Source organism: Toxotes jaculatrix, chromosome 18 (genome assembly GCF_017976425.1).
Source record: "Toxotes jaculatrix isolate fToxJac2 chromosome 18, fToxJac2.pri, whole genome shotgun sequence".
NCBI classification, from domain to species: Eukaryota; Metazoa; Chordata; class Actinopteri; family Toxotidae; genus Toxotes; species Toxotes jaculatrix.
Window position 1 is genome coordinate 7,449,760 of NC_054411.1, and position 26,002 is coordinate 7,475,761.

At 41.7% G+C, this 26,002-nt stretch overlaps 1 protein-coding gene and 1 long non-coding RNA gene across 2 annotated transcripts in view; one reads left to right on the forward strand and one right to left on the reverse strand.

Moving 5' to 3' along the window:
• olfm2a (olfactomedin 2a) overlaps nt 1-7,136 on the reverse strand; it is a 41,371-nt gene extending 34,235 nt beyond the window's left edge. The window contains exon 1 of the mRNA XM_041061696.1: nt 7,020-7,136. Coding sequence (XP_040917630.1) covers nt 7,020-7,076 — 57 coding nt within the window. The 5' untranslated portion in view covers nt 7,077-7,136. The remainder of the gene's footprint in view (nt 1-7,019) is intronic.
• Nucleotides 1-26,002, forward strand: part of LOC121197928 — an 88,315-nt gene that overhangs the window by 47,479 nt on the left and 14,834 nt on the right. The gene's annotated exons all lie outside the window — the stretch shown is intronic.

Consider the following 26,002-nt stretch of genomic DNA (forward strand, 5'->3'; position numbering starts at 1 on the left):
TTACAAGCTGCCCTAGAGTCAGCCAGCTCAGTCCATGGGATTGCTAATGGTCATTTTAGGACAGCAGGCCAATGGGTTTTAAACAAGACAGAAAACAGCAACAGAGGTCATTTAGAGCCTATACAACCCTGGAGCATAAGTAGTGGTCAGTCTGCAGCTCAGAATGACTAAGCAGTCATTTAAAACATGGACTAAATACCAGATTTCCCTATCTGGCTTTGACAATCCCAGTGTCCCCTGTCCTGAAAAAACACTTAAATACCAAGGGTTTCAACAACTAATGTCTCATGATAGTTAAATAGGTCCAACAATTGTATGATTTCAGAGCTTAAAGAAATCTGAACACAAACAACGCTCAAGGGATCTGGTTTCGTCTGTGTCACTCAGTGGGGAGCGAGAGACATTATGACATTTAGTCTGTATTGCTAGAAGAAGCTGCAATGAAAATGACTGTTGCACAAAAATACCAGTAACATATTATATACTGCAGTCAGGGGACTGTGGGATGTTGAGATCACAGTTTTATGATTTTTTTTGTTTCAGGTAGGAAGGTCATGTGTGATTGCATATGTACACGTTTGGAAAAGGGCATTCCAAATGGAATGGTAAAGCCATGCTAACATACCCTCTCTACCTCAGGGGGCCAATCATGACAAGGACACAGTGTTAGTCTGAGAGTCAGGCCACTGACCTCAAACATTTCTCTACCTGGCATTCCATCTGTTAACCAATTACCACGCAGACCGCTGCCTGCCTTCGTGCCTCATCCAAGGCACTGCAGTAGTAAAATCAGTCACCCGTTTCACCTAGGGCTGCACCGCAAAAAAGCTCACTGCCATCATCACACGCTAATATCACCCCTGTGTGAGTCATGAACAGACCACATTTAGAAAACTGACCCAGAAACAGGTACATCAACATCAAAAACCAAACCACTCACACAGACACACAACCCGCCCTGTCCATTAAAAAAATGCACATTTGACCACCCCTTCCTTTATCTACCACACACACACACAAACACAAACACAAACACAAACACAAACACACTGTACTTCTGAGGACATTGTATTGACTTGCTCCTGACCATAAACACTACATGTTTATCACTCATCCTGAGTTGAAACAAGTCAACCTTAACCCTAAAACCAAGTCTTGGCCTGAAAACAAATGGGCAACATTCTGAGGAATACATTTTTGTTTCCAGATGGGAGATGCCTCCCCGACAATGTCACTGTGTGTAGAGATTATTTGTCCCTACAAACACACACACACACACCTCTGATGATGAAGCAGCAGGCTACATGAAAGCACATCAAACATTAAGATGAGGGAGTGAACGGCGGAAAGCACAAAGGCTCAATAGCTCTCTGTGCTTCAGCCCCCTTTCTTAAGCAGTATCTCTTCTAGGAAACAAATCTCGGTAAGATTCTGACTCACACAATGTGGTGTCATTATCGTGCACTGATTCGAGCGCTAGCCTAATCAGTCATGACACAAGCACATACTATTCAATCTCTTCAAGCAGCACTGAATCAAACATAATGCAACCTCATTATCTGTGGCTGATTGTGAAGCAGCACCTTTGTATATTAATGGGGAGTGCATGAAGGTGGATGCAAACATAGTGGCTAATCTAACCCTGCCTGCTCACTTACTCACCCACATAGTGCTAGACATGAGTGTTACTGACTGACAGGCGACACAGAAATTAGGTTATGTGGATTATCTTATTTAACAGAGCAAGAAACACTACGCTTACATATTATTGCCATTTACTGGGAAAATGTAGCTCAGGTTATAGCTGTGCTGGACAGACACGACATGTGGACATTATTGATAAACTGAATGCTATGTGAATTACATACAGAATATTTAATTTTCTTGTATTGGATTTAAAGTTGTATCTGTGTGTTGCAGCTTGATCTTCTAATTACAGGAGCTTGTGCAGTATGCAATGTTTGTAAGTCAGACCAGCACTGGAACTGTCACAGCACAGCAAGGTGATTTTAGCAGTTGAGTGTGTGTGTCGTGGCTGCTCACTGACAGATTTACACCCCTGCTCCTGCAGCTTTTCATTTGTTTAATTCTCTAGGTGGAGTTTAGGCTGCTCCTTGGCAGAGCACGCTCTGTCCAGCCTGCTACCTAGTGTCCTTACTCCTGGGAAATGTAGACTCACATCTCTGTTCCTCTTTGACTGTCGTCCAGCTGCACAGTCTAATTCCTCAATATTTCTAAAAGCTTTTAACAGGTAGGCTCACTGATAATAATGGAAGGGAGAACTTTTTTTTTTAATATATTTTTTTACAAGGTTTGATAAGCTTCAATGTTTGATATGGTTGCTGTGTAATAGGCTTTTGGCATGGAGACAAGGACAGATATTTACCACAAGTGGCTCAATCACACTCATGTCTGGGGGGAGTGCTTTTATTGTGATCATGGCTGCTTTGCTCTCATTGTGCTGGCACCAGAAAAAGAGGTTTTTGGCCAAAGGGTCACTGCCAGGCCAGTGGACTGTTTAAAGCTGTCTCAACTGGACATTAGCCAATCCAGCTGTTTGTCCTCCCTGACCGAATGTGCTGAGGTCTGTCCTTGTTGTCCTCACATGTGGAGACATTGTAGATAGCATCAGCTTTACGTCAATGTACTGCTCTGTGTCACTTTGGGCTGTTTTTATATGCAATCATACCCCATATACAGCATATCAGACTTGTTAATAATACTGACACATAGCTAAGAAAGTCTTCTCAATATAGAATTATCCTAACTGTGGTTTATTTGTGACAGTAAAAATATCTCAATTCAGTGACACATATGTCACAGTACTAAAGTAATGTATAATTAGCTCAGTGTAAATAAACTAAATGTTTGTGCCAAATGATGTTTTAAACAGCAATGTGATTTACCAGTGCTAGTTCCTTTACAATACTTGCCTTTTACCTATAAATCGACCTGAGCTGGGCAAGTTTCTGGTGCAATCATCACTCCAATCTAGAGCAAGGAAACACAACTTAACAAGGTCCTAAGTGGTAGTCTGTTGAAACTGATTGTTTATCGGGATCCCTAGTGAGACAAGGGATCAAGTAAATTACTGAAAAATCTAGCCATTTGCTTACACAAGGTTCTGTCTCCCTCTATGAGAATGACAAGCAATTAGGTTTTCTCCCCCACTGCACTTGGTGTTTGAACAGATAAACACCAAAGCAAGTTTTCATTTCCATCACTCTCAACCATGCTAGTGTTGAGAGTCTTCAAGGCCAGACATCTTAAACCAATAATGGCACTCCCCTGGCACTCCCTTGCCAAACCTAAATGTGCATCTTTCAAGTACATGAAACAATCTTTACACCGGACAACTTGAGCAGAAATTGAGAAGCTACAGAAAGTAAAACAAAGCTATCTCTTGTCCCCCTGAACAATACTACCTCACTTCTCAGTCAGGTGCCAGCATGCTTTTCATATCAGTTTGATGGTTGGAAAGGGATATTAGTGGAGCACACATCTTTGTGATCTCCAACCGTTCTTCTAACTAGATACCCATTTGAGAATGTGACTGCTATTATTAAGTCTTTGTTTTGAACAAATAAGTTACCAACCAAATTCAAAGTTACCTTATTGGTGATAAAAGGGGATATATTTTACTAACATTCACCTTTTTTCTAGTCTTCCTTTGTCTGTGTTTAACAACTCCTGAATATGTGATCATCTCATACTAAAGTTCACATGAATTTCATCCATCACATTAGATTTAAGACCTACTCTGCACACATTAAATGGAGCGTTGTGTATTTCCTAGATAAATTAGGTTGTGCACCAGAATTTCTGCTGTTGCGCTAAATTTACATTCTGGGCAATCAATAATAAGCTAATAATTAATATTGGCCAGACTAATGAAAAGATGCTGCGTTCCACAGAAAATTCATTAAAATCCACATTAAGCCAGGATACTATCATTTTTAACTCCTAACTGTTGACAGTCAACACATGCAGTATATGCAACATTTTGTATGTTTGAAAGCACTGTTCAAAAATAAAATACATTAAACAAGGCTTACGCTTTTTAGAATGATTATTAGCACAAATTCTGAATGTCTAGAGGAGATGAGTTGCCTGATCCATAAATTTTTTGACGCCTTGAATATGTTTTGAAAAAGACGGCTTTAAAAAAAAATGTTTTGAAAAGAACTGGCTGACTGTTCTTTTCTTCTTTTTTTTTTTTAAATACATCTCTTTCCCCAGCCGACCAAGTATAACATAGGTGCAGCTTACCACAGGGCATATGGGTGTATAGTAAATGTATTATTTACAAATGCACACAGACACATATGCAATTGTGTCAGTGCATCCCGTCATGCATAGTTTGATGTGCTCACCATAGCAAGACATCTGTGCCAAGGTCAAGCAGGTGCCCATCTGTATCAGTAGCACTAAGGACCCCTGGGCTTTATGGGTACTTAACAAACACATGCAGTGAATGTACGAGTGCATCCGTCTCATTAAAGCCAACTAAATATTTCATACGGGCCTGTGCTGAGACCTTGACTGAAAATATGTTGATATCTCCACTCCGCTTGTAGGCAGTGTTATCCTCATTGCTGCAGATATGCAAGAAATCATCAATTCTTCATGTTTGTAGTGCAATCTTAGGGTGACGGGTGGCGTCATATTTTCTTTCAGCCCTGTAAATATTTAATGTGAACATTTAAAACAAATTGTCCCCCAAGGCCAATTACAGTATGAACCCACTGAAAAAAGGGTTGAGATGTAATAGTAAGTCATCAGCTACATTTTCACTGACAAGTGTTTAACAGTGACATTTATTCTTCACATCCATAGTGCCGTGTTAATGCTTAAAGGACAGACATGTTGTGTAATTTAGAGTCAGTTATTAGATTAGAGTGAGCTAATTTTCAGTTATTTAAATTACTTATTAAGCATCAGAAAAATTAATAATTAATACAATTTAAAGGAGGTTAAAGAGGCACATCAGTATGTCTGCATGGTTTCATTTTGTGGTAGTTGTGAGGCGAGGGATGTGTTCAATGTGATTCTCATATTAGAGCCTTTGAAACTCCTGCACCTAGTCTCATACCACTCAGAATGAAATCGACTGGTTTTCCTCTAATGCCATCTGTGCTGTACATGTTACACTTTGAACCCGACACACAGGCGTACGGCACAGCCCATTCATCAGCGCACCTCCTGTAGACTGAAAACACACTGCAGCTTCTACTTCTGTTAAAGGTCAACTGCGGTGTCCACTGACCCTGTAGACATGACATATAATACACTAATGTATGCTGCAACATATGGCCTTTGCTGTTTCTACATTTTACAACATTAATGTCAACACTACACAAATTATTCCTCAGTTTGCAACAATGGGCCCACTTTTTATATAAATATATTAGATGTACTGAAGCGACAGATAGATGTCATAAACAGTTAAATGTGATAACAGGCAGTGGCTATGTTTAGTGTGAAATGTCCACCAACCTGAAAACAAATATTAGCTGTAACAAACTGAATTGTTAAGGGGCCTTAGAGATTGCAGAACCTGTGGTCTTTATATACAATCACAATTGAAAAGGCGCTACCATAGAGACATGGTGTGTCTATGTGTCCCCCAGTATCCCACTACAACTACTATCTATCTAACTATCTAACATCACTGTAATATATAATGTTGCAGAATTTACATATGCTTCATACATGCATTGCTGTTCAATTTGTTTAGCACACTTAATAGATTTTATTTTAGCGGTGTTTAACGCATGGCCCTGCGATCAGTCTCGTGGCCTTCGCCAAGCAGTGACACTCACCACCAACGTAAGAGGAGCCGTGGCCTGTGGCGCTAAACTGACTCAGACTGCTGTTTTTAACCGGAGGTGCGACACGGCGCTGTCCGTGCTCCCCAAAACCAAAGGTGCGAGAGGGCGCTGTCCAGCATACAGCAGATCATTGGCTAATTTGTGAAATCTCCTAAACAACAGACAATTTGTAGCTACTTTCTTTCAGCAGACCTTATACTTTCTAAGCTGTCGGGGGTTGTGCTTAACCCTGCGTGTATGCTGACCAGCTGAATCCCTGCAAGTTCAAATGCTCCTGCCTTGACAGAAAGCTTTTCTGGGTCAAATAATTTACCGTCCTTCACTTCAATTTATAACTGTCACATCAAAGCTCGTCATTTTTTACCAAACGGACACGGCTTTTCTCGAGTGTCATGCACTACAGCACGCCACACACTCGCATCACACATCTCCAGGACCTACAACCAATTGTTGGCACTGGTCTGGAACACTACTAATTACGCACGGTTTGTATTCACAGCCACAAATCACACATAGATCCTGGAAACAAACGGTCAGTGTTACCGTTCTTTCAGCTTAATCAGAGCAATCAGTTATAGTGTTTCTCGGGGAGCCCCTGGAGCTCTCTGTCAGTGATGCAGAGGAAGGCAGGAAGGTCTGTAAACAACGACCTCCAGGGCATCAAAGGCATCAGAGCCCCCAGAAATCAATTATACTGCCAAGGTTAAACGTTACTTTATTTATTCTTACTTTAAGACGGCATCTTCACCGTGTAACAAGCATTTATTCCACTCACTTTAATTTATATTATAAACTGCATTAAAATTTATGCCAGTATTAAAAATGTGTGAGTTAAATTCCCGGAATAAAACAGCAGGAGAACCGGGTTCAGGTGGATTTGCCGTCAACTTGTTCTCTGCATGCTGAACTTTCTGTCTATGCTGCCGTTGCTTCTCATCAGTACACTAGGTTACATACTAATAGGAGACACCTTCAGAACAATAGCAATTTGCCAATTTGATACTGCACCGTGAATACAGTCTTCACATTGACTTAACACAGTATTTCCCCTCCTTATAAACTGACGTTGGTTCTTACTTAAATTGAATGAATTATGAGACAATCCAGATACAGGCGATCGGCACTGCTTTAGGAACTTTTAAACAATGCCTATTCATAGCGTGTGAGCGTTTGTGCCGGAGTCCTTACCTCACAGGGCATGACAGCTAACATCACAAGTAGGAACATGGCACTGAAGAGATGCATCCTAGTCGAAATGATAGCGTCCCAGCCGACACCAGTTCCCGCTGCTGTCCCACCCCCCCGTTCTTGTCCCTTACTGGGGCGGTTTCTTCAGATAAAGAGGGATTCCTTTAATGCTGTGTCGGCTGTGCGCCACCAACCTCATCACCAGGACGCACGGCAGCCCTCTCTGGCTCGGTAAAGCGACCAGTCGCGTGTCTTTTTTGGAGCATAGACTCTTTTGTGGGTAGCGACAGCAAACGCTCCGATCTCCCAGTGTGCGAAACTCCTCAGATGCTGTAATCGGGCGAAGCGGACATTCAGCGGTCCCCTCCGTCCTGCAAAATAACTGCGACTGAGCGAGGAGAGCGGAGGAGAGTCGCAGAGGTTGGAAGGTGACTGCTGTGCTTGCAAGGTGCCGACGCTAGGAGCAGCACGTCTGTGTGCTAGGAGCCCAGTCAAAGAAGTACCACTCTTTGATGCAGCCAAGCTTGGCAGTGCGTGTGGGCGTGCGTGTGTGTGTGTGTGTGTATGTGTGTTTCAACGAGAGAGAAAGAGAGAGAGAGCCCTGCTGAGAATATTGTTGCTCCAGAGACTGATAGACAACTAAGATAGATAGATAGATGGATAGATGGATAGATGGAACATTGCTGGCAGTGATATTGCTTTTTGCTCCAGAAAACATTTCCACCACAGTGGCAGACACCTCAAGAAAGAGTTGACATTTATCATTGATAATGTGTTCCTGCTTATAAGCCGCACTGTGAATAACTGTGTGCACTGTAAAAGACCAGGAGAGTGGCTGTCAAATCTACATTAATACCATTAATTCAGCGCCGACGCATATCCAATTAGAAGATGACAAAATAGAGGTTTAGGGGAATAGTAAAGATTATTCTTGCACCTATTGCAATGAATATAATGAATGTCGTTAGCTAACAGATATGATTAAATGAAGTATTTTCCAGGCCAGGTGATGATGTTGTGAGTGGGTGTGCAAACAGCCTCTGTATGTTCATATCTTCATGTATGTGTCCATGTGAGATGTGCCACAGAGACGGTGTGGGTCTGTGATTCTCCTGCTTTTTGACAGGCTGTGTTTGTGGCTTCTGGCAATCCTGAATTGGTTATGAAAAATATAACAGCCTCTGCTGCCCACTCTACCCTCACCCCTTAATGATAGCTTGGCTTAAAACAAAGATTTTCCAAAGCCAAATGCACAACATTTCACCTGTATCGAATCCCCTTAATGGCTGACCAGTGTCAAGAAAGTTGAATCCACTAAGACAGAACATAAATATAAATAAATATAATGTAACTGTTGCTGGGAAGAGAGTGTTCAGTCCTCCCACTCCATTTTCCTTTTGGCAAACTCAAAGACATAAAGCACTGCATACATAGCCAAGAGAATGTGCCATATTTTGAACAACAGTGACCTGAGCAGATCCTCTTTGTGCATGAAGTGACAGCTGGTACATGATGCACTTTTTAGCAACAGCATAAAAGTAGCTGAATTATAGTTGTGTATAACAAAGGAGGTGAATACAGTATATTAGTCAAACACTATATTTGCCTAAGTCAAAATCCACTTTTACTTCTAAAGTCAGAGCCCTATACTCACACAGAGCTAATCTGCTACATAAACTCATTTTTATTAAAATGCGTGTTCTGAAACACCCTATTATAAAACAGCGGTAGGGTGGGTTTCATCTTTATGGAATAAAGGTAATGAGAGCAGTATGGGAGACAGTGACAAATCACTTACACAGTGGGACATACTGGACTGAGGGGCTACTGTTGCTCTTACACAAGGTTTATCATTATTTGAATTGCATGAATAAAATATGTTTATTCATGGTTTTCATTGTGCAAAGCAGTAAATACCACGTTTTTATGTTTCACTTCCATTTGGGTTATGTTTTTCTATCCCGTTGTCCTTTGTTTCTTAGAGGTCGTCTATTTTTTCCGGTAAAATTGGACAAAATGTTATTCTTAAAATCTAAACCCCGTGGCTCCATTTTATCTTTGCTTTTTACACTTGCATCTGTGGGATTAGTTCATAACACATTTGGAAATGTTTTCAGATCAGACAATGTGATGGCTTGTGTCTTCCAGCCCCTGCGCTTGTATGGTTCAGCAGAGGGTTGACTTTATCCACCCAGCTGCTGCCCTCAGTGGCATGGTGCACACCCCTCTATTTTCCCAGCAGGAAAAACCACAAGGAGGTGAAATGAGTAACTCAGGGTGAGAAAGGGAGGGGTGATGTACACTAAAGGATGAAGGAAAGAAGAGTGCAGGAATTATTGTGCTGTTGTTTTCACCACAGTTTGTATTTCACTGTACAATCTAAGATTGTGCCTCTGCTGGGATTCACACACTAGAGCATGAGGCTGAGAATAATATAGAAGCCCAAGGCTGTCAGGGTGAGTAAAAGTGATGTTAAGTCATTGCATGGGGTCAGAGTGCCAGTGTGTTTAATGGCCATGGTGAGGAAATACACTCTACTAACAGACTCCTCCCTTCTCATGGTTGCTCTCCTCCATCTCCTCCTCTGTGTCCATCCCTTGTTTCTGAGGTAAATGCAAACAAAGCATGACCCATTTGTCAAAGATGCAGCGTTTTTCTCTTTTTCTCCCCGAGTCAGCCCAAGAAGGCCAAGAGAAAGGAGAAAATAGACCTTCAGGGCTACTGTGTGTTCTCTCAGGCAGACAGGCATTTTCTCTCTCTCTTCCTGTCACCTCACATGTGACTGCATTGTGTTAGGCAGATGTGGCATTAAAATCACCAATTATTTACATTTTCTGGGCTAGACCTTTTTCTGCCTGCTCTGAAATCAACTTCTGTATGCTCCTCCTATTGCTCCTCATCTTCTTGTTGTTATTATCAGTGTTTATGTTAGTTGTTGACTAATGTGTGTTTGATTGTATTTCATGCTCTGGGACTTAATCTGGGATTTCTCACCCCGTGTTTTTCCAAGGGAGTGAGTTGTGTGTAGCTACAATATTTGAGGTGATGCAACGTATTTACTGTTTTGAAGTGGCCTGAAATTTAACAATCACCAGCGCTGTGCTTCTGTGTGTGTATGAGTGTTTGTTTTTGACCGCCTACAGGCACTCTGCTTGTCAAAAAATAGGGTTCTTAAGCATTAAAACACAGTTGTTAAGATGGGCCAAGCCTGTCATTAAATAGATTTCCAGGAACTAATTCTCTTCAAATACAGTGTATGACAAAACTCAGTGCACCCCCGATCAATATCACTTTTTGCTTTAAAAAAAAAACAAAACTCCTGGACCCAATGTTTTCAGTTGGATTCTTTAAGAATTCCTGTGATTTTTTTTTCATTTTTTTTAAGTGTGTTTGGGATCATTGTCATATTGAAAAACTCCTTTCCTGCCAGTCTTTTCATTCAGTATTTGGGTACACAAGCTTGCATTTGTAGGGCCATCTATAAATGTCATTCCTCCTACACCTTTTGCACACATCAAGGCCCATCAGCAAGTCAGGACGCTCCCACCTCCATGTTTAACTGTTTGCATTATGCAATCACTGTGGTTGTTCTGTCCAGCTCCATTCCAAACAGGCTGGACTCCATCTGATCCAAACAAATTTAATTCATTGTACCTAGGAATGTGCTTCCAACATTCATCAAATTTATTTTCATGTTCTTTGACAAAGTTTAATCTTGCAGCTTTGAGCAGTTTTGTGAACAATGGGCCTCTTTTCGCTCTCCATCTGTACTGGATGTGCGATGTCGTGTGCACTGTTTGAGTAGTCAGTGAATTTCCACAGATAATTCTTGTGCCAAATCAGAAGTACTTACCTATCTGTTTTTTAATGCAAGGTTGCATAAATAGCGAATTGTGCATGCCATCATTTTTCGAGGACAGCTACGGTGCCTTCTGTTATTGGTAGTAAAGCTTTGCCTGTACCATCAAATCACTGTTGCAACTGTCTTTCAGCAAAGCTGTGGTGTTCAAGTGTTTTTTTTTAGAAGTTTATCCATGTAATTACCCTTAACTGGAAAGGTGTACGCACGTTTTTGAACAGTGATCACAGTAAACTGACATTCGTTGCAGTGATCACAGGTGTACTCAATTTTGTTGCATCGTGGTTGTATTTCAATTGTTTTTCATTTAAAAAATTGCAATATGACTCCGTTTAGTGATATTGCAGAGAGGTGTGCCCAATTTTGTTGTATACTGTAATTAGAAAGCCAGAATTTTAAAAACACTCTGACAGTGAACCTTGGTAGAACAGAGCTGCTGGAGAAAGAGGAGCTTATTGTCTTGTTCATGGTTATAGTGAATATTAAATAGGTGTGTAGGCCCAGCGAATGACGAGATCGTAGATCATCGCACAGACATACATGGACGGTCTAATTGGATTTTGTGAAGTTAGAGTACATGAGTTGCTCTATCCATCTAGCAAAAATTGGAGTCTGTCCTATAACAGAGCTTGTGGTTGTTATTGATCTTCGTAATGTTACTCCTGCTGCCGGAGCTGGACTGAAAGACCATATGCTTCCTGAAATTATCCAGAATGTTGCGTCTATATTAGGTAGTCCAGCGGACGTGCAGGATATAGTTAAGCCGGTGGAGCTCTCAGTGTTTGGTTTAAATTTAATACTCACTGATTAATACGCACAGACACATAGTCAATCCCTCACACACATCCACAATTCACTACAACATCAACATGTCAGTAAGCACACAGATGGAGAACTGTTAACCCTGACACTACAGCAAACATAACACAGATATCCAAGCCAACAGAAAGGCCTTATGCAAACATTACAACCGTATGCATCTCGCATTTGACAGTCATGCTTCCTAATGAATATCTAATCAACTCGTGCTTATGTGAACAGCATGAAACACCTCATTCAGCAGTCCCCAAAGTGTAATGTCTTTGTACAGCCAAATGGACTGCAACAGTTCACATGCCTGCAGAAGTCATTGTAAATTTAGACACTAAGTTTAATGATACAGAATTCTTGGATTTGCTATTCATGGCAGGATTTATCAAAAGCCATAATTCTTACAATTATTCTTAGTATTAAATACCTACATCTTTTAAAGCTTTTCCTGTCAGATCAGTGGGGATGCAAAGACAGCTCACTAAATCTGACCCCTTTCCTCTCATACAGATGAAGAAAAGCCTTGTGTATTTTCATCTGGACATCTAGAATAATACAAAATAAGTCAGTGGTGGTGAAGCTTAACCAACCACTGGGTCAAAAGGTTAAGAGGGCTCAGTTGCCATAGCAATGTTTGCCTGAGTGCCTGGAGGGAAAGGTGTGAAAACCTCAATGGCTGCCTGAAGATGGAATTAAACATGGCTTTTCACACCCTCTCTTGTGGTGTCTCACTTTACTACCTGCACGTAACCAAGGCAACCAGGGCAAGGACAACTCTGGTTCAGTTGGGGTTTCTGAGAAGAGGCCCTGCCATGCGTCATGTCTGCGCCCCGCCATAATTCAGCAAACATCATCAATCATCATCTAGATGAACTGCGCAGCAGTCTGCTCATGTTGCTGAATCAAAACAAAACAACGTCAAATTGCTGCCCTCCACAGACTCACAGAAACATGAAGAAACGAGGGGAGGCACAGATTGGCAGATACATAGAGATGGTCTGCCAAGAGGTTCATCTTTTAAGTGAAGCCATCTAACACACACACACACACACACACACACACACAATCACATCTGCCCATTGCTTTATCTTGAACCATCCCTTTTTCCATCACGCATCCCCCTCTGTTTCCCTCCTCTTTCTTTTTCTCCCAGAACGAGCAGTACGAAGATGCTCCCTGAGTTGTACTCTGTAGCCCGTGTTTGTGTTTAATTGGATGAAAAGATGATGCATAATGCGGGAGGAAAGAAACATGAGGTAACCAAAGTCCATGTCGCCTGCAGCAATAGAAACCAGCAGCTATTTGTTGTTGACATTTTCCTCTACTGTTTTTTCTGCTCCATTGAAGCAGCAGCAGCTTCACGTTTTTTTCATGCATTTAGGGCTTTTTCCCCCCCATTGCAGTCTGTCTATGGTGTAAAGTTCTCAAGCATCACAAGATTTCACTCTCCACTGCCACGTTCTCAAGGGTAGGTGTGTGTGTGTGTGAGTGAGTAGATGTGTTTGTGTGTGTGCAGCACGTCGTGGTGTAGTGTCGTGAAGTGCTAGAAGGAGAGCTTTGATGTACAGTACATCTATCTGAAAAGAGTACAACCAGGTTGTCTCCATTAGGGACATGGCGGTAGATGGTGTTTACTTCTATTGTAAATAACCTGCAGCACCCAGCATGGATCTTCACTTCCGTTACACCGAAGCAGGACTACTAGTGATAATAATAGTCCCATATTGTAATTCAGGAAATATGCGCAAGTGAAGTTTGGACCTGAACTCTAAAATGAACTTGAAATAGAGAGGGAGAAGAAAGGAAAATGCCTCATACAATACCTACACCTACTGAGCTGTCCCTCTGACCAATACTAAGGAGGGCATGGAGAAAGGTAATAATAAGCTCCTCAGGGTGGTGAGAGCTTTGTGCTTATTCTTAAAGTAGCTGCAGCTAATACACCTCTTCCCTTATATAGTGCCCTTTGTTAACACTGAGTTCTGGCTGTACTTTTATCTCCCAGCAGCCATTTGGACTGACAATTCACAGCATAGTAGTCTCAGGTTGATATCTCCCAGCACAAGTGCTCATTCCTACTGCATCCTTATGCTTTTATGGTACCAGTTATTTTCAAAAGATGAGGCTGTGACAGAGACTGAGAGGGAGAGAGGAAGAGATAAAGAGAGAAGCACTAGTAGGATAAAAGAATGGTTTTACATAATTAAGCAGATAGAAGTGATTACAGCAGCTTATCCACAGAGCACGAACTGCGCACATTCAGCCTCATTATGAAGTTAAAGACTCCAAACTGTCGCTGATGGCTTAATTACAGTTCCACCGTGGAACAAATGCTTTATAGCCATTACTGCAATTCACAAACCTTTTCCTGAACACATAAGCAGTCATTAGAGAAGGTGCTTCCTTTCTTCCCTAATGTTTGTTTTCTCTTTGTCTTCCTTCACACTTTTCTCATCTCCATGCCTTTCGCTTCTGCCCTCGATGATCAAACAATGTTTTCTCATTTGCCTCTAGATATAGTTGTGAGCAACATTACAAAATGAAATGGTGACTGAAATGCAGCCCATTAAGACTACATGTTAACCAACAGAAATTCCAACACTCGGCTGGCTGACCTGTGGCATAACTTCATCATTTAGTTAGTCAGTCAGCTACAGACATAGGGTTGGTCCTGCTGTTGTAGTCCAGTCACAAAGGGAAAGGAGAGTCTAACTTTTTCCTTTACATTGTTTGTCTTTAACCTGACTCTTCAAATCCCTACTAGGGCATCTTCCAGTCTCCTGTACTGTAAGTTAAGTAGCTGTTCGAAGTTGAAGTTGTACCCCCAGCTTCCACAGCGTTCTGCCAAGCTCCACAGAGGCAGGCCAGCAGGCAGCAGAGTGTGGACTCAGCACTTCTCAGGAGTTAGTGTTTGAGGCCAGGCACAGGGGCTTTTTTCTCCACTCTGCTTCTGCATTATTGAATCAGGGGACTGCCTTAGACGTGGAACTGGACACAGCTGAAAGGCAACACGCAGATTTGATAAATCAATATATTGCAGTGGAACAGTGTGGAAGGAAGGCAAAGGGACACTGGCGGGACTGGATCAGATAGAGACAGAGCAATGAATATCTTCTTTACGCTTCAACCACTTATCTCTCTGTTGCAGTTATATACGTCGACACATACATACAGAAGCCCAGAGACACATACATTGCATATCATACATGCACACACAACACACACATACAGATACAAAACACACTCACACAACCGTGCTCCCTCCCCTGAAGGCCTTCATTAGATAAAAGGAAAACAGCTCTTTCCAGAGCTACAGTGCAATTATTCAGTGTAGTCAAGCATGTCTGTGTGTGACAAAGCAAATTGCTTTTTTCGGTTTGCTGTTCCTGATACAGATAGGGCTTTCAAAATCTGAGGAGAAGCCTCGCGCTACTGCTCCCAATGCTGCAAGAGATACTGGCAGTTATTTACCCCACTGTGTGAGCTCGTGTTTACAGATGACTTTACGCATGCCTGTGTATTTGTGTGCAGATAACAGCATTTTACTGTACATAGTGGTGTGTGACAATCAATCATTTTTATTCCTTGTTGCATTTCAGTAAAATTTGGCTTGCTTGATAGAGCTCTAGTCTGTGTAGAGGAATTTGACGCCCTGTGGACTACTTAGATAATTGTCCAGTGCAGAGTGAAAACAGGCAGCCACCTGCTTAAATGATGCATTTTCCCACTGCACAGAAAGTACCTGTAATGTTTGCAGCTGTACATCATTTTATTTCTGTGTTGATGATGGGATGTTTTACAGTTGGTTTCATTTAAGAACTATATTCATTATGTGAAAATATGACTAGGGTGACGAGTTGTGCAAAAACACTTTTCAACCAGTGTCATCAAAACATCCCTGAATCCCATGGATTTTGTGGCATGTTTGGGGTTGAGACTGGGGATCCTTCTGACTAAAGTGATAGGTGAGGTCATTTGGGTGAAAGTGGCTTAAGAAATACGTGGCTGCTTTCTCAGGTCTGGCAGATGATTATCCTTACCTTCATGTTAGAGTGAGTGAGAGAGCTGTTCATGGCCACCGACTCCTTATTTATCTTATTCCAGCTCCCTCCAGTAGGGTCCCAATCAATATCCAGGGACTTGGAGCGAGAGAGGGAGACAGAGGACAAGTCATCTGGAGAGGGGCACAGGGAGAGAGAGCACAAGGACAGAGCAGAGCGTGGAGATTTATTTGTGTTGCCTGTCGGTTTGTGGCCACACACAGGGAGACAAATGCTTATGGGAAGCTTCAGGAATCCCTTCTGTGATTTCGAAACGCTTAAATTGATTTTTTGATGATTTTCATCTCTGTACAATATTGACTAGCTGTGTATTAGTCAGAGGTAATCTGAGTTTATGATGACACTTACAGCTGATTGGAATTGGAAAACAGAGCAATGAATGGTTAGCAGTTATTGGGAAGCTTTATTTCTTATTTTGTTTTTGAAACGTTACTCACTGCGATGTTATGCACCGAGTAACTTGAGGCCTATATAATGCCTGGTACTCTGGTGCAGATAGTGGATTGTGCCTGTGAGAGTAGTAAGAGGAGGTTTTAACCCTTTCTGGCTCAGAAGGAAATATTGATTGTCATCTCCTGTCCCGCCACCAAGGGACCAAGGGAAAGCTTGAAGCAACACTACATGTCCAAACACCCAGGAATCTAGCTGCTTGGTAGTCTGTTGCCATAGAGATGTGTTGTTGTCATGCCGACAGGCTAGCCAGTATGTAATGTGAAAAAAACAAGGGATAAGGCGAAGGGGATCAGACCACAGAGAGGCTCACAACTTTGCTGTGGTGCGGTGGGTTGGCAGCTCCTTTGAAAATCAGTCACCTCTCAGGCTGTGAGTGCACAGTGCTTAGACATGGAGGGCTTGGAAGATGCATTAGTATTAACACAGAGTTGGATCACGATGAAAGGCACAGGGAAAAAGAGTGAGAAAGCCTATAGAGGCAGAGGTTGACACTTTGTAATGAAAAGTAAGAGAAAGAGATTTGGCACGAAACTGGAAGTAGAAGTGAGGGATTTCATGTACTGGTCAGACAAGCAGTCTGAAGAACCCTGTATGGGCACTTCAAAATACTTATGATTTATGCCTGTCAGTGCTGTCCATATGTGCCTGGAATATCTGAGCAACTCCCCTGATGGAGCTCTGCACGTGCTTAGGGAAGGATAGTGGGATGGTAGGAGGCGGAAAAAGAAGGAGTAAAATAGGAAGATAAAAACTTAGGCATGGAAAGTGCAAATAGAAAAGCAACGGATTGGATGAAAGAAAGAGCAAGAGACAGAGACAAAGAGGGAAAAACAGGGGCATGGGGTATATGAACATAGACTGACAATTGAGTGAGAGATGCTAAAAAAAGACTAACAAATGGAGAGAGAGAGTGAATGAAGGACAGATAAAGGAAGAGTGAGGCTGAGTTGTGTTGGGCCCTGTGGAAGCCACTGACCACTCTAATTATCCTCGATTTTCTTCAAACATGGCTCAGGCATTGTGAGTCGGTCCCCTGAGACACAACCCGCTCCTCATTTTCTCTGAGATTCAATTCCACTCCATCCCCCTCTGTCTTTTACATATAAAACACTTTCTTCAATTATTCCTCCGACATTCATATCTGTATTATTTGACGCCTTTGCCTATTCAGAGTGACTGCTCATTTCGCCCCACTCTAGTGTGACTAGAATCAATCCCAGGATCATTCCGAGATAGGCAGAGAGAGTGAATGTGTGTGTGTGCGCCCTGTGTGTGTAGTTGTTTGTTGAGTATGATTGAAGACAAGACACAGAGTGAGATTGGAGAAAAAGACAGACCAGCAGAGGGAGGGCAATATAATTTAAAAGGAGTGTGCAAATGAGTGTGTGTGTTTGTGTGTGTGCATGCAAGAGTAAGACCAAGGAAGTAAGTGTGCTGGAGTGTGTGTTTGGTGTAATGAAGGTGTTTCCAGCTTATCCTTGCCCTGCTCACTCCCTTGTGTAGGACAGCTTGGTTTATTTGAGATCAAATGAGGCTACAATTACACGGTGGATGCCTTTCTCTCTCGATCGATTACAAACAAAAGGAGCATTCCATCAGAGGCTTTTAACTAGAGGCGCTGCTGCATGCATTGCCATCTATAGCTTACTGCCTCATTGTTCCTTTACTTTGAATCGCATAAGAGTTAGCTTTAAGAACTGTGAGAGAGTGATTTTCAAATGGATGCTCTCTGCCCAAATAGACGTTTAGCATCAAAGTGAAATTAGAATGAGCGGTCTTCATGCATTACCATTTCTCTTCCGTAGAAGGTAGTTACTGGCTGCTCAAACAAATCTAAAGAAGTCTTCAGATGATATGGTATGCTAATTGAGGTGGAGACAGTACCATGTTATGTATAAAAAGCAAGATGTAAGCAGATTAGACAAGCAAGTACAATAATTTATCAACATTCTTTCCGGTTATTAACAAAGGTAACTACATTTATCATTAAGCCTTTTTTTTTGCAAACTTCATCATAGTCTGGTAAAAGTGAAATCATTTCTGTTTGTTATTTAGCAGAAACAGGAATTAAAACTATTGCGACATTCTAACATAATAAATCTTAACATTTAATTGACTTTATCATGATCATGTGAGCAGGGAAATTGGAATAACATGATAGAAGAACATATATTACGGTTTTGAGGCTAATATACATAATAAATAAATTGTACTCTACTGTACAATAAAAGCTTTAAGCAGTCATTTTCCACCATTAGAATAAAAAATAACATGATAGCAAACATGAGTTAAAATGACTTTAGTGCACTTTCCAGATAATCTGTGTTATCTTTGTGCCTGTCTGAAACACATTGCCAACATGTCTGACCTGCAGCTTATCCGTTATTTCCTGCCTTCCTGAGTCAGCCCTTCCAGCTTGTTTGCTCTACCTGCCTGACTGCTGACTTTACAAAGATTTTGATCGTTGTTCTAAATAAACTGCCTGTTAAGCCTAACCGCCAAGGCCTTTGTAAGCATTCGGTGCATGTCCTGTTGTAAGTTACTCTGGAGCATAGACATCCAAATGAAAGAGAGCACCATGGGCATCCCACTGAAGTTCACTCTCTCACTATATGTGAGATATTATGCTAATAATAAGTTGCATCTGAGCCATGAAAAAATCCACCGGGCTACATGGGAAAGTAAGGTGTTTGTCAAAGGTATCAGCAGCACTACCAGCCTTTTAACATTACTGAGTGTCTTTTGATTCAGTGTTACTATAATACATTTTGCTTGATGCAAATTTAGGCATTGTCTGTACTATATATTTGTGCACATTTATTAAACAAACTGGCAGGATAACTGAGGCTGTAATGTGAAGATGCTTTCTCCATCTTGCTACTGAGACAGGTAGCCTTTCATGCTTTTTGTATTACAGCCACCTTAGTTGACAGTGCCAGTAACGTAAGTTCAAAGTGGAACCAGTGAAGACACTGAAATCAACGCATTTCACACCATATTTGTATTTTCACACATCAAGCATTGGCTCAGTCAAGCATCAAACACAAGCCCCATATTACACAAAGTTTTGCAATCCATGAGTTAAATAACCAGAAGACTTCAGTACAACCAAAAACTCTGTCACCATCACTGCAGACCCCTCACAGCTGCAGAAGGAGATAATTAGAGAAGGCTACAGATTTAAGCTTTTGTATGTTGCATATTTGATCAATAACTTGGGTGTGTGCAGGAGGTGTCAGGGGTGCTTTGCTATCTTTGATTGCAGACTTGTATTCTTAGTATTTGAAAAAATAAGACAAGATTTAGGTTTGTAGATGTTATTCTATGTTGATTTGCTATTTATCATTCAGCAACCAAGGTTCTCAAATCCATGGATAGATTGCAATGGTAGTGACACCATTCACATTCTGGACCTGTGTCACTAATAGAGAAACAACAGTGAGTGCTGGGTTCTTCCTTTGTGCTTTTTATTTTTGTTACTGAACTACATGAATCTACTAGGAAAAGAATGATGACATATTCCACTCTGATAAAAAAGGGTGTTTTTTTTTCTTTAAATGTGTTGACAGCTTTTGATTCTGAAATGGAAAAAGATGTTTCAAATCAACACAGTAAATGCTGTCTTTCTCAGTCGCTGTCAATGTTATTCACATTTCAATGTGTCACATCAGTCTTACATTGTCCTCTTAAATGGGCCTCCAGCACTGTCCACAATGTGGCAAGACCAACCATATTCCTAGCCTGATTTCAAGGAACTCATCCACAGTATAGTGATCCTGTATGCAACCACCACTGAATTGCTGACTTTTTGTTACTATCTCTATATGCCATTTATTTTGAACAGTGTGACACAATTAGAAAAGTAATGAAACACACACGTGTACGTATAGTTTCTAGGTCACCTTGTGTTGGAGTTTCAACTATCTTTTCAAGGTTGTCAAAATGAAAGCGAGGCAGACAGTAAAGGTGACAGATATTTCTTCAACACGACAGTCTGAAAGCACTTAAAAAGTGAATATCAGTTCCTCTGTGGGAACTGCCTTAGCCTTAATCTTTTGTACCTTTTGCACTCTGGGCCTCATTCAGAATTTACATCTGGCAGGTGTTTCCATATTCAGTCTGGGTCTTGCCCCGGTGGGAGCAGTGTGAGCACATAGGTAATGGGCACACTGTGCTCATGGTGTCAGGGGAAAGGTAGGATTGGCCTCCGCTCCACAGCAGGCACAGGGGAGCCAGATGAAGGGGATACGAACTCTATGTGTGTGTGTGCGTGTGTGTACATGTGTGGTCATGTGGTTGTGGGCACATCTGCATGAGCTTGTGCAAATGTGCATGTATTTTCTTGCTTGTGTGTGTTTATGTGCAAGTGTGCGTACACATAGGGGAAGGGCAGGGCTGCTGTTCCAGTCTGCTGGCTGACAGACAGTCTCTTGGTTAATGAGCAGCTGTCGGCCATCACTATTCATGAGCCCTGTCACTCACCTTCTCTCTCAAAGCACCAGCACCTGAAACCCTGAAACCCCTAGTCTCTCATTAGTTCTGCAGCAGCATAGGCACACACATCAACACACAATCTCTCTATAATGTGCATACATTCACTCCATAACATGACTGTAATGCTTGTACACAAATGCAAAGATGTAAAAAAAAAATATATATATACAGCACACCAAGCATCAGTGAATCCTGCATCTTCAGTAGAATTCACATTGAAGCGTTGTGGTTTCAACAGAGTAGCTTCTGGTTTATTCAGGCAGCGAAGCAGTCAGTCAGTACATTGCTGCACTTTCATCTAATGCTGAAACAGGCATGCACATGAGACTTGACTAGAAATGGCTGTTTGATGTATCCTAGAGGACATGGATAGACAACTGGGGGTTTAACTAAAGACCTCTGTTTGTGCTGCGTGGTGTGTCGAACAGCCAAATAAAATGAAACACCAGCACAAAGACTTTTCTTAATGATAGTGACTTTATGTTAACATTGGCCTGCTTTTTCTGCTTTTATGCTAGTCTACTAAAAAAAAAACAGGTCAGGGCTTATCGGTAACAAAGACTAGCACTTCTATTTTCACATGGTGGAATACACTACTCAAGAACCCACTGTATTTATGTGAGCTATTGAATTATAGGAAAGGCCTTGGCAGATAGTTACCTTAAACACAAGGTGTTCTGTTGATTATGAAATGATCATCCTAACAGGTTCTGCTTCCTTCAAAAAAAAACAAAAACAAAACAAAACAAAACAAAACATAATACCAGGCATCTTTCAAGAGCAGTAGTGATGATTATTAGTAATGTGCCATACCCAAATCTCTCTGATTACTCCTGTGCCCTTGCATACACTCTGTACCAAGTCAAAGCCACCAACACATTTTTGTGTGACCAAACTGTGAGAGTGTATGCAAGGGCATGGGTCTTTTGAGCTGCAAAATGTGATTGTATACTATACAGTATGAAAAAAGAGAAAACGAGGTTGAAAGAGCAAATCAGAGTTGGTGAGAAAGACAGACACATAGAAAAACGAGTGACTGCGAGAATAATTCCCAATTGCAGATTCAGAACATTGCTTCATGTCTCAGGTTGGTTCTGAATTATTGAAGAGCAGCAGAGTCAGGCCCAATTGTCCTCATTACTGTGAAACATATGAAAGTATAATTCAAACGCTGCCCGTTGCACCGATAAGTGGAGAGAAAGGGATGCACTTTACCCCCTCAGCAAGTGTATTGATTACTGGGCCTTATCTATTTTGCTGTTTTAAGTACAGAGAGATTTAATTGCATTGGTAATTATGTATGAGTGACAGAAAATACATTTCTGTCTCTAACCACTATAGCACCCTCACCCCTCAAACAAGGTATTTTGTCTATATCTTTCTTCAGACTAAATGAGGTTTTTTAGTACCAGTTCTTTCCTGATTTGCCACACAACAATCTCTGCTTCCTCTGCAGGTCACCTCTGCCTTGCAAGATTTATGAAAAGTGTCCAGGTGCCCATGAAATGCTGCCTCGTCTGATTCTCTTGGTTAGAATAACAACCATGTCAGTGCCGCCACAGGAACTGATACAGGACAGTGTGCACTGATCATTCAGAGAGGGGGAGAGATGGAAAAGTGACAAGAAAGGGGCGGGAGAGTGGAGGGGTAACGGAGGGAGAGGTGGAGAGAAGATGAGGATTTCTTTGCATTCAGGGCACAGATGAGAACAGCCAGACTCATTGAAGTGAATGGAAACGATTAGTTTCTCTTGCTTTTCAACTGAGGTCTGAGCCAGTGTACTCCCACAGCTGAATCACTCTGTCTCTGTCTCTCATGCGCTCTTTCTCTCGCTGCCTCGTCTGATTTATGGGAAAAAATCATTTCTATTGAGCGATGGGGTCATGCAGTTACCACTCTCTCTTTCACTCACTCCCTCACTTACTCTCACTCACTAACAAATCAGAACCACACACACATACACACGCACCCACAAAGCCAAATACAGGTCTCCTGTGACTATTCCTCCTGTTTTCCTGATCAGGGCTGAGTTTGTTCAGTCTGCCTCGGATTTATGAACAGCTGTGCATGTTTAAATTGGCCTGAATGATTCATACAATACAGGCGTGTCAAGTGAATGACTTGCTCTCTATCTCTCTCTTCCTACCCTCTCATTCTCCTCATCCCTCTATTTCTCACCATGTCCCTCCCCTATTCTGGTAAATAAGACACCACTGATTACTTTGGCTGTCTGGGGGAGCTTGCAGACAACTCATTCCTCCTTTTACTAAGAACTAAGTTAAGTGAGGATGGCATGGCAGTAGAGGCAGTTGTGGCTGTGGTGGTGGATTTTGAGGGCTGCAGCAGACGGCAAATTAGGAGTGGTGTGTGTGTGTGTCGGAGGCGGCAGGGGTGTTCTCATGCCGTGTTTGAATCTGGGCTCTCTGTCTGCTAGATAATCATCACACTCTCACACACACAGGGCCTTGGGCTTCCAAACCATCACCAAGCTCTTTGTCCATTCGCCCAGGGATTTCTATTGCCCTCCCTCGCCTTCAAGTCATTTTTTCAAACTGCTTTACTAATGTTAGCTTTGTCGATAAGCGCTTTTGATAGAAAAGGCATCTGCGGAAATGATTCCCTCCACCCTTCCTGAGATAAAGGAGCTGTGGATGGGACCTGGCAGGAAAGGTGCTTGCATGCACACTAATAAGAGTACCCCCTCTCAGCTGCAAATGCTCATGATTTCACATACCCACACAAACATGTATATATCAAGTATGTTTAGCGCAAGCTAAAGATGATCCACATTATTCCCCACTTGTACAGTACAGGATGCTAAACTGAGAGCAACATGCACACTCATATACACAACAGTGGCATGGAAATTAATTTCTGCTGTTATCTGCTGTGACACAACATCCACATTTGGATGGATATGTTGAAACCAAGGGAATGGCCCTGTTCACCCGGAAATGTTGATATTCCTGCTGACTCTCTCTCATTAATCTGAACGTCTGTTTAATTTGTTCATTTCTCACTGTGACTTTGTGACATGCTCAGCTTAGTTAGAATCAGTGTCACAGGGGAGAAGCTGAGGGCAGGGAAAACTAGAGAAGGAGAGAGTATTGGAGGGAGACAAGACAGTCCAACAAACAACAAAGAAAAATCTCTAGCATTTTCAATTCCAGAATAATGAGACACAGATGTGAGAAGAGCATGAGAGAGAGGGAGCCAGAGAGGGAGAGAGATAAGAGAGGAGAGAGATGGAATAGGAGAGACAATCTTGTTTCCAATATGTAGAAACTAAGGATCTTGCTGCCTGTGGGTTATGTACTCCTGGCCCAAAAAGTATCTCATCAACTCTAAACCATAGACCCACAGCTCTGCACAAATCACTGATGGAATAGCAGTGAACAGCAATGCAGAGCTGGCCAAGAGCTTAGCACAAGAGAACACCTAACACTTTCAGATCTGTATGGTGAAGCTTACAAAGTGACAGTAGATAGTCTGTATCTAACACAGATAATGTTTGCAGATCAGCGTGCATCAGGTTCAGTGTGTCACACTCTAGATACGAGCAGAAGAGATACTACAAAGATATAACAACAATTCTGTTCACATTGTATTAAAAGACAGAGCGCTACAGGGGTTGTGACTTCCAGAGATCATGCTCCCAATCAATACTTTTGTTCTGATACAAAATTCAACAATTTCACCAATTCAAAAGTCACAGCCATTTGTTCAAATAATGGTTCATTTTTAAATGCTGCTATAAAGCTGAAAGCATTCACAACACAAATGTTAAGCAATCCTTATCTGTCCTCACAATATGATAATGGTTCAAAAAGTCAAATACAGGCATCGTTCATATTTTCTATTTCTATTCACACCAACAGAACAGAAGGAGAAGCAAAACAACATATATCATGTTAGGTTGTTTTCTAGATTCTAGAAGCTTTTGTTCATCTATGGTTTTTAGCATTGTTGTATGTATGTTTGTATTTGTAGCATGAAATACAAATTTACTCTTGGAGTGCAATTTCATGGGATTTCCACAGATTTCACAGAGCTGAGCTCTGGGATCAGCTGGATGAAAAGCTCTTCTCATTGCTGTACTCAAGCTGGTTTATCTCTGTGCAGTGGAGAGACTGTGTACTGGTTGTTTCCAAATGATTGTCATGTTTGACAACTCAATTCTTTTACTTTATTCTTGTATATTATAAGCATAAGGATTTTCAACTCTCAGCAGAGATAATACTTGTGCATAACACTAAAGTGATACCATCTAACAAAGGTTCAGCTCTTAGCAGAAGAAAAACAAGACTTTGGAGACACAAAGTCACAGGACAGTGGGCACTAGAGGATGGAATATGAGCAAAGAAAAAGGGCATAGTACTGTGGAAATACCATATTGACAGTCACACTGCTCTTCTGCTTGATCATTATTCTGAGGTAGTGGCAACAGATGACCTTTCCTGGTCAAGAGCTTAGTGTGGTTATAATTCAATTGAGTGGAAGAGAGCAGAAAGGAGAAAAAAATAACATGGTAACCTTTATTCTGCCATTGATGCTAACCTTGAACAATGGGCCCCAAAGGGGATGAGTGCCTTGTACTTAAATGTGTGTGAGAGAATAGGCTTTAGTGTGTGTGCGTGTGCGTGCGTGTGCATGCGTGTGCGCGAGCATGCGTGTGTGTGCCTTTGTATATATGTGTGTTGTGCATCCACATGACTATGTGCCAATGGAGCAAAAAGTAATTTTTGTGTGTATTTATGGTGGAAACAGAAATATGAAGGCAGACAGAAAGACAGAGAGAAGGAGTATGAGGGTATAAAGACATAGTCACTGAGATATTTACCATTTCTATTTGTCCATATCACATGTATCAGTCAGCACATTTGGTTCTACCTCCACCAAATAAACCAAATCTCCGCAGCTGCGTCTTATCTTCATCCATTTCACAACTGACCTCCTCTCTTCTTCTCACAATCCATCCTTCCATCCTCCACCTTCCCTCTTGAGGGCTGAAACAGGGCTAATTGAAATAAATGAACTGGGGAGCAAATCAGAGTTGATAACATCAGCTGTGTGGGGATGTTGATTGCAAGCTTGTTGAGTGAATGTTGCAGAACTAGCTGGTAATGAAGAGCCTTGTTTGTCTATTACACTCTGTCTGGACACTGCAGACAGCCACGTGCCCTCGTGGATATTGTCCTAACCCACCTGTAGGCAGTGGCGGAAGAAGTATTCAGATCCTTTACTCAATGAAATGTGCCAATACCGCAATGTAAAAATACTCCATCACAAGTCCTGCATGAAAAATC